Source organism: Amblyomma maculatum, chromosome 7 (genome assembly GCF_055883805.1).
Source record: "Amblyomma maculatum isolate TAMU_Amacu chromosome 7, ASM5588380v1, whole genome shotgun sequence".
NCBI classification, from domain to species: Eukaryota; Metazoa; Arthropoda; class Arachnida; order Ixodida; family Ixodidae; genus Amblyomma; species Amblyomma maculatum.
Window position 1 is genome coordinate 59,068,192 of NC_139350.1, and position 14,222 is coordinate 59,082,413.

Below are 14,222 nucleotides of genomic sequence, written 5' to 3' on the forward strand. Positions count from 1 at the left end.
AGATGCACGGCCAGCCCGCATGTATTTCCGCGAAAGTGTGCAGCGATGGCTCGAAGTGCTTAAATTGCAACCATGTGCTCCTGAGTGGCTGTCAAAGCTGGAACCTTTGACGCGGCTCAAGGAATTTTAACATGACAATGCCTGCCCCTCAGTGGGGGTTAGGCAACGCGAACTAGTTTTGTGTACATATATTATTCCTTTGTTCATGTTGTTTTGAGTTCCAGTGCGGTGTATTTGTGTCAAAGTCAGGCAATAAAGAAAAAAAAAAAAAAAACCCATTCCGTGGCGCAATCGGCTAGCGCGTTCGGCTGTTAACCGAAAGGTTGGAGGTTCGAGTCCTCCCGGTGGCGGCATTCTTTGGTTCTAGCTGTAGTGTAGTTTGTCCCTGAGCAGCAAAACAAGTTTGGTTATTGTAGAGAAACACACTAATTGACATTTTGCTTTGTTGCTGTATTCTCGTGCATTAAATAAAAAAAAAATGTTTCATGAAACACTAAACGCCCTAGCTATTTGAAGCTTTCCGAGTGTGTTGTTAGCTAGAGAAGCTTTCTTCTTGGCATACCCCCCGACCCGGCCTCCGTGGCGCAAAGGATTCCACTTCCGGCCACCGAGCGTGACGGACGTGCTATCATGTGCTCCGTTGGAGCGGCGTTAGCGGCTCAGCCGAGCCGCGGGAACAGGATTGCTGTTCATGATAACGAGGAATACGAAGTGATGCTGCCCCACCTACCTACAGGTCGTATCGTTTTGAACACAGTATTTTTGCACGGCGACGTTCGGGCGCGGCCGTATAAGGTCGAGGACTACAGGGATGCCCTTCCCCGTTTGGATTTGCTCCCTGAGGTTGTAGCCCTGGGAGCATTCCAAATGAATCACGTGTGGGCGGTTACGTTTAGAAGTTCAGAGGCCATGCAGAAAGTGCTCGCGGCTGAAAGCATTACCGTCAAGGAACGTCGGTGCATCATTATCGACCCCAACAAGCAGGAAGTACGAGTCAAGGTGCACTGGGTTCTCCATAATGTGACTGACGAAGATGTGCGGGTGGCCTTCCGACCATATGGTGAAGTGACGGAAACGTCGAAAGAGAGGTGGCGTGTTCAGGGCGTCACCGAAAAGGGGTCCACAACAAGTATATTGAGCCTGAAACTGAACAAAGGTGTCACGGCTGAAGACATTCCCCACCAAATCCGTATCGCAGGTGAGCCAGCTCTTTTAGTAGTCGCAGGGAGGCCCCCCCTTTGCCTGCGATGTCAAGGGAAAGGCCACATTCGTCGCGACTGTCGAGTGCCTAGGTGCTCGCGTTGTCGGCGATTTGGGCATGATGAGAGCCAGTGTGTTCCCACGTACGCCAGCATGACGGGTCCGGCAAGGAACAGTGAGCTGGCTGAACATGTCATAGATGAGGTGGAGGGTGAGGAAGCGTCAAAGGAAGCAGGGGTGTTGCCATCTGCTGCTGCAAAAGACCTGCAACCTTCAAGCGGTGAGGACACAGTGGCGACGACCGCCCCGCAGCATGAACTGCCTCAACTCGAACAGGAGGAGAAGAAAAATCAAGAGAAGACGCCTACTGTCGAATTGGAGGATACCGCAAAGAACGAACCAAGCACCCTACAAAATGTAAAAGATGCAACCATGGAAGACACCACTGTTTCGGCCACAAAACGCTCTCATCTTCAAGCGGTACAAGGCGACCAGCTAAGTGACGGTGCAGCAGTGGAGGAGCCGCCCACCAAAGCGACACCGACGCGGCGAGCGCCATTTAAACCAAGGCCAACTATTCCGCCTGATAGAAGAACAGCAGAAGCGACGCCGAAATAGCGCTGCTTCTGTGGTTACTTGGTCCTTTTCGCATGCCGGAGCAACGTGCGCGACACACTTGACTACGCATGGAGGACGACCCAGAAGAAGCGCATCGAGCCTCTAGTAAAGGCTGGCACAGCGTGGACACAAGTGTTAATCCGATGAGCACGGAAACCGCTGCCGCGACATGGTGCCCTGAGGTGAGCACTGCACGATTTGTGTGTTCCTCCAGAGATAAGGGAATATTATTTCATATGCCATTGCGCATTGCGACGTTGAATGTCAGGGGGCTGGCAGCGATCAAGCGTCAGCGTCAAGTCAGCCGGAGTTTCCTAGAAAATGAATTGGACATTATCGCTTTGCAAGAAACCAAAATTGAGAGTGAGGAACATACAGATCGAATGGTTGCCAAATTTCGGTCGCGATACAATGTGTGTATATGTCATGCTGTTGGAAGGTCGGGTGGTTGCGCCTTATTTGTGAGAAACAGTCTGGGCATTGTGGAGGAAAATGTCGTAGCATCCGAAGAAGGCCGGTTACTGGTTGTTGACTTTGCACTGTCTGGTAGTGCTTGGCGTGTTATATGTGTGTACGCACCGAACAATCAGACTGAGCGTGTTGCTTTTTTTGAGAAGGTTGAAGTGTTCCTAAATTGTGCGAAAAGTGTTATTCTTATGGGTGACTTCAACTGTGTCTGCTTAACAGAAGATCGAGTACCCAAGTCCCCGATTCGTGACCAGAGCGCTCGGTTGCTTAACTCACTAATTCAAGACTATAATATGGAAGATCTTGGCAGTGTACTGTCCCAAGGCTCACATCCCGGGTTTACGCATTTCCAACGCGGCAGTAATGCGAGACTAGACAGAGTGTACGCCAGCTTGCAACTTGTCACAGCATGTGAAAAGTACGATCTAAAGCACCTCTCGTTCAGCGATCACAGTCTTGTGATGGTTACGTTTGGTAACAAGCCCAAAAAGTCGCGGTTTAGTTGGGACCTCTGGAAGCTTAACGTAAGACTTCTAGAGGATGAAGAATTCATTGAGCGAATTAAAGAAGAGATAGCTAAAATGCCCTCGACTCGCTCATGGAGCTACGCAGCAAAGTGGGAATCATTTAAGAACGACGTCAAGGTGATTGCGATAGAACGAGGAACAATAGTTCATCAAAGATGTCGAAAAACGGAGAAAGAATTGAAGTGCAATTTGGATTTCATAATGTGTATGGAAACAGCAGCGCCTGGCATGTACATAAACAAAATCCGAGAAATAAAGAACAAGCTAGAAGCTCTGGAGACAGACAAGTACAGAGCGGCGGTGATAAGAGCGCGGGCCGAAAAGTTGTGGGCAGGTGAAGCACCGAACAAACGTGCGTTGTGCGATGAAAGGCGGTATGAAACGCAGAAAGAAATCCGGCAGATTCGGTACCACATTGAGATTACCAGCTACAAGAAGAAAATTGAGCAGGCCTTTGTGGAATATTATACAGAACTGGTAGGGAATAAAAGAACGAGGTGCGAACTGCGTGATGAATTTTTATCGCTAGTGCCCAGATTAGATGAGCCCACTGTTGCTCGCCTAGAACAACCCATCAGCATTGGTGAAGTTGAAAGCGCAATTGACGAGCTAGTCCTTGGGAAGACGCCAGGGCCCGACGGCCTGGGGGCGCTTTTTATAAGACCTTTCGAGATGAAATTAGCCCAGCTTTACATGCGGTGATCACGGAAGCCTACAAAGAAAAACAAATGCCGCCGTCTTTTCGTACTGGTCACGTAGTGCTAATCCCCAAAACGGATGACCAAAGGAAACTGCAGTCGGTAGGGTCTTATCGCCCAATTACGCTGACCAATACCGACTACAAGATAATCATGAAGGTTCTGGCCAAGCGCCTGCAAAGTGTGATCATGCAACTCGTTGGACCGCACCAAACCTGCGGAATAAAAGGGCGCAGTATATGCACAAATGTTCATGTTGCGCGTAGTATTCTGGAATGTTGTGATGACTTTGCTAGTCGAATAGCAATGATCCAACTGGACCTGGCAAAGGCATTCGATCTGGTATCGCATGAAGTTCTGTACAGCGTGCTCGAACATGCAAATGTAGGATGTGTTATTCTTGATGGTCTAAAAATGGTTTATGACAAGTGCACCTTTCGAATCATTGTTAACAAAAGCTTAAGCGAAACTGTCCCCGTGCGTTCTTCAATAAGACAAGGTTGCCCACTCTCTCCTGTACGTTTCGCTCTGTACCTGGAGCCATTTTGTCTTAAACTGATACACTCCGAACTAATTAACGGTGTTCGTATTGAGTCGTCCCAGGTGAAAGTTCTTGCCTATGCGGATGATATTGCGGTGTTTTGTAGCGACCAAAAAAGTGTTCAAGAAGCAATTTTCGTTGCCAAAAACTTTTGTGAACAGACAGGCGCTGATATTAACTGGGATAAAAGTGTCGGCTTCTGGCACGGAAATTGGGAAATTGCGCCGAGGTCTTTTGCGAACCTCCAGTGGACAACCGTTCCATCGAAGTACTTGGGAGTGCCACTGCAATATTATAACAGGAGCGCCGATTACTGGAAGGACGTGATGCCCGAAGTGAAGGAGAAAGCAGGGGCTTTTCAAGGTAGAGAATTATCCATGTTTGCGAGGGCATCCGTATGCAATATTTTTCTAATCTCCAAATTGTGGTATGTTTTGCAGTTTCTTTCTATGTCACGCGTATATGTGCAAAAAATGCACAGAGTGTTGCTGTATTCATTTTGGCGTCCAACTGGGAAAGGACAAAACGAACCAATTTATTTCGATCAGTTCGAGATGGTGGTGTCGGTCTCTCACATTTGTTTGTTCGGCAACTCGTCTCCCGTTTTATGTTTTTCAGGGATCAAAGTGAGCCCTTCTTACGTACAATGATGCAAGTGCGTCTAGCAAATGCCCTTCCAGATTTTATTGTGTCTACTGCAGGGCGGCCAATATGCGGGTTGAAGGGATATTTAAAGGAGATTGTTGACTCTGCCTATATACTGAAGGTTCGATTCTCGATAGAATATCTAAGTCTGGTGACCAAGAAAAAATTGTATAGTGACTTAATAGATGTCATGATGCCAGTTCCCTTGTACCGAATGATAAACAATGGAGGCCGAGGGCAAGATGTTTTACAAAGAGTTAAAAAGATGCCGGTCAAAGCAAGTACGAAGTCGTTTTTTTTTCAAACTGCACACTAGTACACTTCCCGTTAAGACCTGGCTAGCTGACAAAGGAATATTTGTACCCTGGACCACAAACTGTTTATTATGTAAAAAGCCTGAGAACATCGAGCACGTGTTCATTGAATGCTGGGACCCGGTATTTTATTGGGATATTCTGCAACGTACCATAAAGAAGGATTTACCCATAACACCTATAGGAATACGCTATCTACCAACAGACAATGATCACACAGGTATTCCCTACGACATGATAAAGCTGCTCGGCCTCCATAGTTTATGGAAGACACGAATGGCAGTCAGGAATGCAGATGTCAATGTGCTGTCGGTGAGAGAAAACTTTGTTGAAAGTGTGTGCTATGTACGTGAAGTTTATCGGGTGCAGGTTGAGCCACCTTCATGGCTGAATGTATTGGATGAACTGATCCAGTTCAAGAAATTTTAATGTATCACTTCAGCTAAAGCAGGCTGAAGTGCTTTTTTATTACAATGTATTTCCTTTGTCTGAATGAACAGGTAAATAATAATAATAAAAAAAAAACTGAGCAGCAAAACAAGTTTGGTTATTGTAGAGAAACACACTAATTGACATTTTGCTTTGTTGCTGTATTCCCGCGCATTAAATAAAAAAAAAATGCTTCATGAAACACTAAACGCCCTAGCTATTTGAAGATTTCCGAGTGTGTTGTTAGCTAGAGAAGCTTTCTTCTTGGCATACCCTCCGACCCGGCCTCCGTGGCGCAATAGGCTAGAGCGTTCGGCTGTTAACCGAAAGGTTGGAGGTTCGAGTCCTCCCGGTGGCGGCATTTTTTGGTTCTAGCTGTAGTGTAGTTTGTCCCTGAGCAGCAAAACAAGTTTGGTTATTGTAGAGAAACGCACTAATTGACATTTTGCTTTGTTGCTGTATTCTCGTGCATTAAATAAAAAAAATGCTTCATGAAACACTAAACGCCCTAGCTATTTGAAGCTTTCCGAGTGTGTTGTTAGCTAGAGAAGCTTTCTTCTTGGCATACCCTCCGACCCGGCCTCCGTGGCGCAATAGGCTAGCGCGTTCGGCTGTTAACCGAAAGGTTGGAGGTTCGAGTCCTCCCGGTGGCGGCATTTTTTGGTTCTAGCTGTAGTGTAGTTTGTCCCTGAGCAGCAAAACAAGTTTGGTTATTGTAGAGAAACGCACTAATTGACATTTTGCTTTGTTGCTGTATTCTCGTGCATTAAATAAAAAAAAATGCTTCATGAAACACTAAACGCCCTAGCTATTTGAAGCTTTCCGAGTGTGTTGTTAGCTAGAGAAGCTTTCTTCTTGGCATACCCTCCGACCCGGCCTCCGTGGCGCAATAGGCTAGCGCGTTCGGCTGTTAACCGAAAGGTTGGAGGTTCGAGTCCTCCCGGTGGCGGCATTTTTTGGTTCTAGCTGTAGTGTAGTTTGTCCCTGAGCAGCAAAACAAGTTTGGTTATTGTAGAGAAACGCATTAATTGACATTTTGCTTTGTTGCTGCATTCTCGTGCATTAAATAAAAAAAATGCTTCATGAAACACTAAACGCCCTAGCTATTTGAAGCTTTCCGAGTGTGTTGTTAGCTAGATAAGCTTTCTTCTTGGCAAACCCTCCGACCCGGCCTCCGTGGCGCAATAGGCTAGCGCGTTCGGCTGTTAACCGAAAGGTTGGAGGTTCGAGTCCTCCCGGTGGCGGCATTTTTTGGTTCTAGCTGTAGTGTAGTTTGTCCCTGAGCAGCAAAACAAGTTTGGTTATTGTAGAGAAACGCACTAATTGACATTTTGCTTTGTTGCTGTATTCTCGTGCATTAAATAAAAAAAATGCTTCATGAAACACTAAACGCCCTAGCTATTTGAAGCTTTCCGAGTGTGTTGTTAGCTAGATAAGCTTTCTTCTTGGCAAACCCTCCGACCCGGCCTCCGTGGCGCAATAGGCTAGCGCGTTCGGCTGTTAACCGAAAGGTTGGAGGTTCGAGTCCTCCCGGTGGCGGCATTTTTTGGTTCTAGCTGTAGTGTAGTTTGTCCCTGAGCAGCAAAACAAGTTTGGTTATTGTAGAGAAACGCACTAATTGACATTTTGCTTTGTTGCTGCATTCTCGTGCATTAAATAAAAAAAATGCTTCATGAAACACTAAACGCCCTAGCTATTTGAAGCTTTCCGAGTGTGTTGTTAGCTAGAGAAGCTTTCTTCTTGGCAAACCCTCCGACCCGGCCTCCGTGGCGCAATAGGCTAGCGCGTTCGGCTGTTAACCGAAAGGTTGGAGGTTCGAGTCCTCCCGGTGGCGGCATTTTTTGGTTCTAGCTGTAGTGTAGTTTGTCCCTGAGCAGCAAAACAAGTTTGGTTATTGTAGAGAAACACACTAATTGACATTTTGCTTTGTTGCTGCATTCTCGTGCATTAAATAAAAAAAATGCTTCATGAAACACTAAACGCCCTAGCTATTTGAAGCTTTCCGAGTGTGTTGTTAGCTAGAGAAGCTTTCTTCTTGGCATACCCTCCGACCCGGCCTCCGTGGCGCAATAGGCTAGCGCGTTCGGCTGTTAACCGAAAGGTTGGAGGTTCGAGTCCTCCCGGTGGCGGCATTTTTTGGTTCTAGCTGTAGTGTAGTTTGTCCCTGAGCAGCAAAACAAGTTTGGTTATTGTAGAGAAACACACTAATTGACATTTTGCTTTGTTGCTGCATTCTCGTGCATTAAATAAAAAAAATGCTTCATGAAACACTAAACGCCCTAGCTATTTGAAGATTTCCGAGTGTGTTGTTAGCTAGAGAAGCTTTCTTCTTGGCATACCCTCCGACCCGGCCTCCGTGGCGCAATAGGCTAGCGCGTTCGGCTGTTAACCGAAAGGTTGGAGGTTCGAGTCCTCCCGGTGGCGGCATTTTTTGGTTCTAGCTGTAGTGTAGTTTGTCCCTGAGCAGCAAAACAAGTTTGGTTATTGTAGAGAAACACACTAATTGACATTTTGCTTTGTTGCTGCATTCTCGTGCATTAAATAAAAAAAATGCTTCATGAAACACTAAACGCCCTAGCTATTTGAAGATTTCCGAGTGTGTTGTTAGCTAGAGAAGCTTTCTTCTTGGCATACCCTCCGACCCGGCCTCCGTGGCGCAATCGGCTAGCGCGTTCGGCTGTTAACCGAAAGGTTGGAGGTTCGAGTCCTCCCGGTGGCGGCATTTTTTGGTTCTAGCTGTAGTGTAGTTTGTCCCTGAGCAGCAAAACAAGTTTGGTTATTGTAGAGAAACACACTAATTGACATTTTGCTTTGTTGCTGCATTCTCGTGCATTAAATAAAAAAAAATGCTTCATGAAACACTAAACGCCCTAGCTATTTGAAGCTTTCCGAGTGTGTTGTTAGCTAGAGAAGCTTTCTTCTTGGCATACCCTCCGACCCGGCCTCCGTGGCGCAATAGGCTAGCGCGTTCGGCTGTTAACCGAAAGGTTGGAGGTTCGAGTCCTCCCGGTGGCGGCATTTTTTGGTTCTAGCTGTAGTGTAGTTTGTCCCTGAGCAGCAAAACAAGTTTGGTTATTGTAGAGAAACACACTAATTGACATTTTGCTTTGTTGCTGCATTCTCGTGCATTAAATAAAAAAAATGCTTCATGAAACACTAAACGCCCTAGCTATTTGAAGATTTCCGAGTGTGTTGTTAGCTAGAGAAGCTTTCTTCTTGGCATACCCTCCGACCCGGCCTCCGTGGCATTCTACTTCCGGCCACCTGCGTGTACGGACGGTGAATCATGAGCTCCGACGGAGCGGCGATTGCGGCCCAGGCTGGCCGCGGTAACAGGCTTAACGCAAACGAAGATAAGGAATATCAGCTCATTTTGCCGCATCTGCCCACCGGACGTGTTGTTTTCAACACAGTTTTTTTGCACGGCGACGTACGAGTGCGACCCTTCAGGGTTGAAGATTTCCGGGACGCCCTGGCCAAGACTGGTACGCTCCCAGACGTGGTGGCCTTGGGGGCCTACCAAATAAACCATGTCTGGGCGGTGACCTTGAGCAGCTCTGAAGCAACCAAGCGGCTGCTAGCCTTCAAGGAGCTTCAAGTGAAAGGCCGACGGTGTATCATCATTGACCCGGAGGATCAACAGGTGAAGCTACGGCTCCACTGGATGTTGCATGGCGTGGCGGATGAGGATATCAGAACTGCTTTTGGGGCTTTCGGTGAGGTGACCGAAGTTACCCGTGAGCGGTGGCGCGTCCAGGGCGTTCACGAAAAGGGCTCAACAACGAGGGCCGTACTCCTGAAGTTGAAGCCCGGGATGAAGATAGACGACCTACCTCATCAGATAAGAGTAGCAGGGGAGTTGGCCCTTGTTGTGGTGCCTGGGCGGCCAATGCAGTGCCTGCGCTGCCGCGGGACCGGTCATGTGCGCCGGGAATGTAAAATTCCGCGGTGTTCGACATGTAAGCGCTTTGGCCACTCCGAGGAAGATTGCGTACGGACGTATGCAGTGGCCACTGCACCGACAGCGAGGGCGGACATGACAGAGCACCAAATGGATGTCGCAGAGACAGAAGAGGCCGCAAAGGGGGTCGGAGAAGCTGAAAAGCTAACAGCAACGACAGGCATGTTAGTGCCCCCGGGGGGCGGTGACGAGATACTCAGTAGGCCAGACAAGGAAGTCACGCTACCGAACAACGGACCGTCAGAGGAAGAAAGGGTGAGCGATGCCGAGAGCTCAAAAACTGAACTTACGGAGTCTGCGGGCCAACAGGAAACCCTTGAAAAGAGCAGCGGCCGAGCGACCAACGTCCAAGGCCCTGCGAAGCGTGCCCACGACGAGAGCACAAGTGAGACAAGCAAGGCAGAAGCAGCTAGCAACGACGAGCCGCCGGTAAAAACGCCAATAGGGAGGAGGGCGACCTTCAAACCAAGACCGAATGTTTCGACGGACAGGAGAGCTGCCGAAAAGCCGCCCCTGTCACAAGGTCTGCCAGTCCAACCTCATGGCTCTGGCGTCAACGAAAGCGTCTAGCGCCATGCTAGACGTGAGAGGTAAGGACCATGCTCTTGGCCTCTTTTCACTCTAAGAAAATGGCTTATGAACTGTCACTAAAGATTGCGACCCTTAACGTGAGAGGTCTAGCAGCGAAAAGGAAGCAGAGCCAAGTCCTGCGGCTTTTAAATGAAAATGACATCGATATACTTGGAGTTCAAGAGACAAAAGTCGAGGGTGAACAAGAGACCGAGGGCATGGTGCAACGTTTCACGTCGCGGTTTTACGCAGTTGTCAGCCATGCAGTCGGTACTTCTGCTGGATGCGTCCTGTTTGTGAAGAAGTTGCCGGGTCTTGTAGTGCAGTCGCATGCTTCTTTTCAGTCGGGTCGGGGTGTGGTCCTCGATTTTAGTTTTTGCTCGGCTGAGTGGCGTGCTGTTTGTGTATATGCACCTACGGTAGTTGATGAGAGGGCTGCTTTGTTTGATTTTGTTGAAGGGTATTTAAACACGGATAAGCAACTTGTCTTTCTGGGAGATTTCAATTGTGTACTGAGCTCCGGTGACAAAACTAGCCATCGTACATTTAGGGATCGTAGCACAGAGGTACTTTCGCGCTTGATCGACGAGTTTGCACTGGAAGACGTTGCAGAGTGTCTCACGAGCGAGCGACGGGTTCAGTATACTCATTTTCAGGGTGCTAGCCACGCCCGCCTTGACAGGATTTATGTGTCCGCAGAACTGGCCCCAAAATGCCAGGAGTATTATGTTTTGGCGGTAACGTACTCAGATCACTGCATGGTTCAGTGTACAATTGGAACAAGAAAGGGAGGTAGCGGTTTTAATTGGGAATTGTGGAAGTTAAATAATAAACTGCTGAATGACGTGCAATTCACCAGACTAGTAGAAGAAGAAATTGGTAAGATTTGTCAGGAGGACACCCACGAACTGGGTCAAGAATGGGAACTCTGTAAGCAACAAATTAAAATCAAAGCTATAGAAAAAGCCAGCTGCATACGGTTTCAAGAAAAACAAAATGAAATGCATTTAAGGTCTTTGCTAGATAAATTGTTAGCCCTGGAGTGTAACACGCCAGGGTTATACATGGACGACGTTAGAAAAATAAAGCAAAAACTTCAACTGAATGACGAAGACCGTTATCGCGGAGCACTGGTGCGTGCGAGAGCGGAAAAATTGGCCATGGATGAGGCGCCGACAAAAAGATCGTTGGGAATAGAAAAAGCAAATGCAAGGCGAAATCACGTGGCAGAGGTAGATTGGGCAGGACGCACAGAAAGCGATAACGAAGGAATCGCGAAAGCTTTCTGGGAGTATTATGAAGAGCTATTTTCGTCCCGAGAGGTTAATTTGGACCGTTTTAAAGAATCCTTTCTTGACGCGATGCCAAAAATTGATGAAGAACAAAAAGAAAGACTGGAGCGGCCAATAAGCGAACAAGAAGTGCAGCAGGCAATAGAAAATTTAAACCCAGGGAAATCACCCGGGCCTGATGGCCTGAGTGCGGCTTTTTATAAAGAGTTCAAAAAACAGCTATCTTCTTTGTTGTGTGCCTTATTTAATGAAGCGTATGAACTGAAGGCACTGCCTGCGTCTTTCGGATCGTCGCACACAGTACTTATTCCGAAAACTGACCAACCAGATAAGCTTAGGCAGTTGTCGTCTTACAGGCCCATTGCTCTGACAAACGTTGATTACAAGATTTATATGAAGGTGCTTGCTGGCAGACTACAAACGGTTATATGCGAACTAGTGGGCCCTCACCAAACGTGCGGTATCAAAGGGCGATCTATCTTTCAGAACATTCACAAAGCGAGAAGTGTGCTCGAATGCTGCGATGCAACTCATGCATGTGTTGCGTTACTGCAGTTGGACTTGGAGAAAGCTTTTGATTGTGTGGCACATACTATTCTGTTCAGTATATTAGACTATGTTAATGTCGGCTCTGTTATTCGAGAGGGAGTGGCTTTGGCGTACCTTAACTGCACTACGAGATTAATTGTCAATAAGTCACTGGGGGCCCCCATCAACGTACGACGTTCGGTGCGCCAAGGTTGCCCCCTCAGCCCTCTTTTGTTCGGCATTTATATTGAAACTTTGTGTTTAAGCATCCTACAAAACAATGACATTGATGGTTTTCGACTGCAGGAGTCAGAAGTCAAATTGCTGGCTTACGCAGACGACGTTGCGGTATTTTGTGTAAATAAGGAGAGTATAAAGAGGACAGTGGATGTGGTAAAACATTTTAGCAAAGTCACTGGGAGTAAAGTTAACTGGGGTAAGTGCCTGGGATTTTGGCACGGTGAATGGCAGCTGACCCCCGACACTTTCGCTAATGTGTCGTGGGTTACAACGCCTGCAAAGTACTTGGGTGTGCCCTTGGAATTTTACAAGGAAAGCGAGCCATACTGGCTAGAGCAGGTCAAAGAAACCCGCGAAAAAGCAGAGAAATGGAAAAGCGCTCAATTGTCAATATTTGCAAGAGCCGCAGTTTGCAACCTGTTTTTAATTAGTAAGTTATGGTATGTAATGCAAGTGTTGCATTGCTCCCGTGTAAGTGTGCAAAAATTGCATCGAGTTTTTGCGGTGTTTGTTTGGGCCTCGAGTTGGGAGAGGTGCAGTCGGACAAATTTGTTCCGGCAGGTGAAGCATGGGGGGCTTGGTCTGGGTCATTTGTTTGTGCGACAGATTGTCAACCGGTTTATGTTTTTTAGGGATGCCAGCGATCCATTCCTGCGCACAGTGTGTCAACAAAGACTTGGTCGAGCGTTGCCTGATTTCGTAGTTTATACTCAATGTATGCCGGGCTCTCTTTTTGGATTCTTTAAGGAAATTGTTGTCAGCGTGAAATTCTTAAGCGCACGTTTTTCGAAAGAGTATTTAAGTAATGTTAACAGGAGAACGTTATACAAGGATGTTTGTGAAGTGGTGTTCCCGGTGCCCTTGTACCGAGCTTTATACTATGGAGGCACATGAAGTAATGTATTAAAACGCGTAAAGAAAATGCAAGTTGCTACGGGAGCTAAAACTTTTTTCTTTATGCTACATACCGGTACTTTGAGTGTAAAATAATTTATGGAGGAAAATGGTATTTTCCTACCGTGGGGGGCCCAATGTCTCATCTGCAAACAGCCAGAGACAATAGATCACGTGTTTTTGCATTGCTGGGAGGGGGTATATTTGTGGGATGTTCTGCAAAGGACAATAAAAAAGCAGTTGCCACTTGATTCCCATGGCATTAGGTATTTACCATTGGATAAACATGATGATATGCCGTTAGACCAGGTTATGTTAATGTGCCTCCACAGTATATGGCGCGCACGAATGGCTGGTTATCACTGCGATCCAGATGCACGGCCAGCCCGCATGTATTTCCGCGAAAGTGTGCAGCGATGGCTCGAAGTGCTTAAATTGCAACCATGTGCTCCTGAGTGGCTGTCAAAGCTGGAACCTTTGACGGTGCTCAAGGAATTTTAACATGACAATGCCTGCCCCTCAGTGGGGGTTAGGCAACGCGAACTAGTTTTGTGTACATATATTATTCCTTTGTTCATGTTGTTTTGAGTTCCAGTGCGGTGTATTTGTGTCAGTCAGGCAATAAAGAAAAAAAAAAAAAAAAAAAAACCCGGCCTCCGTGGCGCAATAGGCTAGCGCGTTCGGCTGTTAACCGAAAGGTTGCAGGTTCGAGTCCTCCCGGTGGCGGCATTTTTTGGTTCTAGCTGTAGTGTAGTTTGTCACTCAGCAGCAAAACAAGTTTGGTTATTGTAGAGAAACACACTAATTGACATTTTGCTTTGTTGCTGCATTCTCGTGCATTAAATAAAAAAAATGCTTCATGAAACACTAAACGCCCTAGCTATTTGAAGCTTTCCGAGTGTGTTGTTAGCTAGAGAAGCTTTCTTCTTGGCAAACCCTCCGACCCGGCCTCCGTGGCGCAGCATTCTACTTCCGGCCACCGAGCGTGACGGACGTGTTCATCATGGGCTCCCAAGGAGCGGATTCAGCGGCCCAGCTGGGCCGTGGTATCAGGAGTACGGAAAGGCCTGCCAAGGATTATGAACTGGTTCTGCCGCATCTGCCTACAGGTTCGAGTGTTTTACATACTGTTTTTTTGCATGGCGACATAAAAGCCAGGCCGTACCGGGTGGAGCACTTTCGAGACTCCCTCGCTCGTGTTTCACTGCTGCCGGAAGTGGTTGCCCTCGGGGCATATCAGATGAATCATGTGTGGGCTGTAACGTTTAAAGGGGAAGAGGCGAAAGCGAAGATTTTG

The 14,222-nt window shown here is 47.3% G+C and overlaps 2 protein-coding genes, 9 non-coding genes and 1 pseudogene across 11 annotated transcripts; all 12 read left to right on the plus strand.

Annotated features, from left to right (window-relative positions):
• The first annotated feature begins 595 nt into the window (after window positions 1-595).
• LOC146183447 (uncharacterized) lies at window positions 596-2,082 on the plus strand. Its single transcript, XM_084608713.1, has one exon. The coding sequence runs from the start codon at window positions 631-633 to the stop codon at window positions 1,816-1,818; it is 1,188 nt and encodes a 395-aa protein (XP_084464839.1). The 5' UTR covers window positions 596-630; the 3' UTR covers window positions 1,819-2,082.
• A 2,482-nt stretch (window positions 2,083-4,564) lies between these two features.
• On the plus strand, window positions 4,565-5,604 carry LOC146183448 (uncharacterized; annotated as a pseudogene).
• A 415-nt stretch (window positions 5,605-6,019) lies between these two features.
• Window positions 6,020-6,093, plus strand: TRNAN-GUU (transfer RNA asparagine (anticodon GUU)). Its single transcript has one exon. It is a non-coding gene; the product is annotated as a tRNA-Asn (tRNA).
• A 222-nt stretch (window positions 6,094-6,315) lies between these two features.
• Window positions 6,316-6,389, plus strand: TRNAN-GUU (transfer RNA asparagine (anticodon GUU)). Its single transcript has one exon. It is a non-coding gene; the product is annotated as a tRNA-Asn (tRNA).
• Window positions 6,390-6,610: 221 nt separating this feature from the next.
• Window positions 6,611-6,684, plus strand: TRNAN-GUU (transfer RNA asparagine (anticodon GUU)). Its single transcript has one exon. It is a non-coding gene; the product is annotated as a tRNA-Asn (tRNA).
• Window positions 6,685-6,905: 221 nt separating this feature from the next.
• Window positions 6,906-6,979, plus strand: TRNAN-GUU (transfer RNA asparagine (anticodon GUU)). Its single transcript has one exon. It is a non-coding gene; the product is annotated as a tRNA-Asn (tRNA).
• A 221-nt stretch (window positions 6,980-7,200) lies between these two features.
• TRNAN-GUU (transfer RNA asparagine (anticodon GUU)) lies at window positions 7,201-7,274 on the plus strand. The gene has a single exon. It is a non-coding gene; the product is annotated as a tRNA-Asn (tRNA).
• Window positions 7,275-7,495: 221 nt separating this feature from the next.
• On the plus strand, window positions 7,496-7,569 carry TRNAN-GUU (transfer RNA asparagine (anticodon GUU)). Its single transcript has one exon. It is a non-coding gene; the product is annotated as a tRNA-Asn (tRNA).
• Window positions 7,570-7,790: 221 nt separating this feature from the next.
• Window positions 7,791-7,864, plus strand: TRNAN-GUU (transfer RNA asparagine (anticodon GUU)). Its single transcript has one exon. It is a non-coding gene; the product is annotated as a tRNA-Asn (tRNA).
• A 221-nt stretch (window positions 7,865-8,085) lies between these two features.
• Window positions 8,086-8,159, plus strand: TRNAN-GUU (transfer RNA asparagine (anticodon GUU)). Its single transcript has one exon. It is a non-coding gene; the product is annotated as a tRNA-Asn (tRNA).
• Window positions 8,160-8,381: 222 nt separating this feature from the next.
• Window positions 8,382-8,455, plus strand: TRNAN-GUU (transfer RNA asparagine (anticodon GUU)). The gene has a single exon. It is a non-coding gene; the product is annotated as a tRNA-Asn (tRNA).
• A 234-nt stretch (window positions 8,456-8,689) lies between these two features.
• LOC146183458 (uncharacterized) lies at window positions 8,690-10,046 on the plus strand. Its single transcript, XM_084608714.1, has one exon. The coding sequence runs from the start codon at window positions 8,727-8,729 to the stop codon at window positions 9,969-9,971; it is 1,245 nt and encodes a 414-aa protein (XP_084464840.1). The 5' UTR covers window positions 8,690-8,726; the 3' UTR covers window positions 9,972-10,046.
• The last annotated feature ends 4,176 nt before the right edge of the window (window positions 10,047-14,222 follow it).

Coding starts and splice junctions, on each gene's coding strand:
- LOC146183458 (XM_084608714.1), top strand. CDS start 8,727: ATGAGCTCCGACGGAGCGGCGATTGCGGCCCAGGCTGGCCGCGGTAAC.
- LOC146183447 (XM_084608713.1), top strand. CDS start 631: ATGTGCTCCGTTGGAGCGGCGTTAGCGGCTCAGCCGAGCCGCGGGAAC.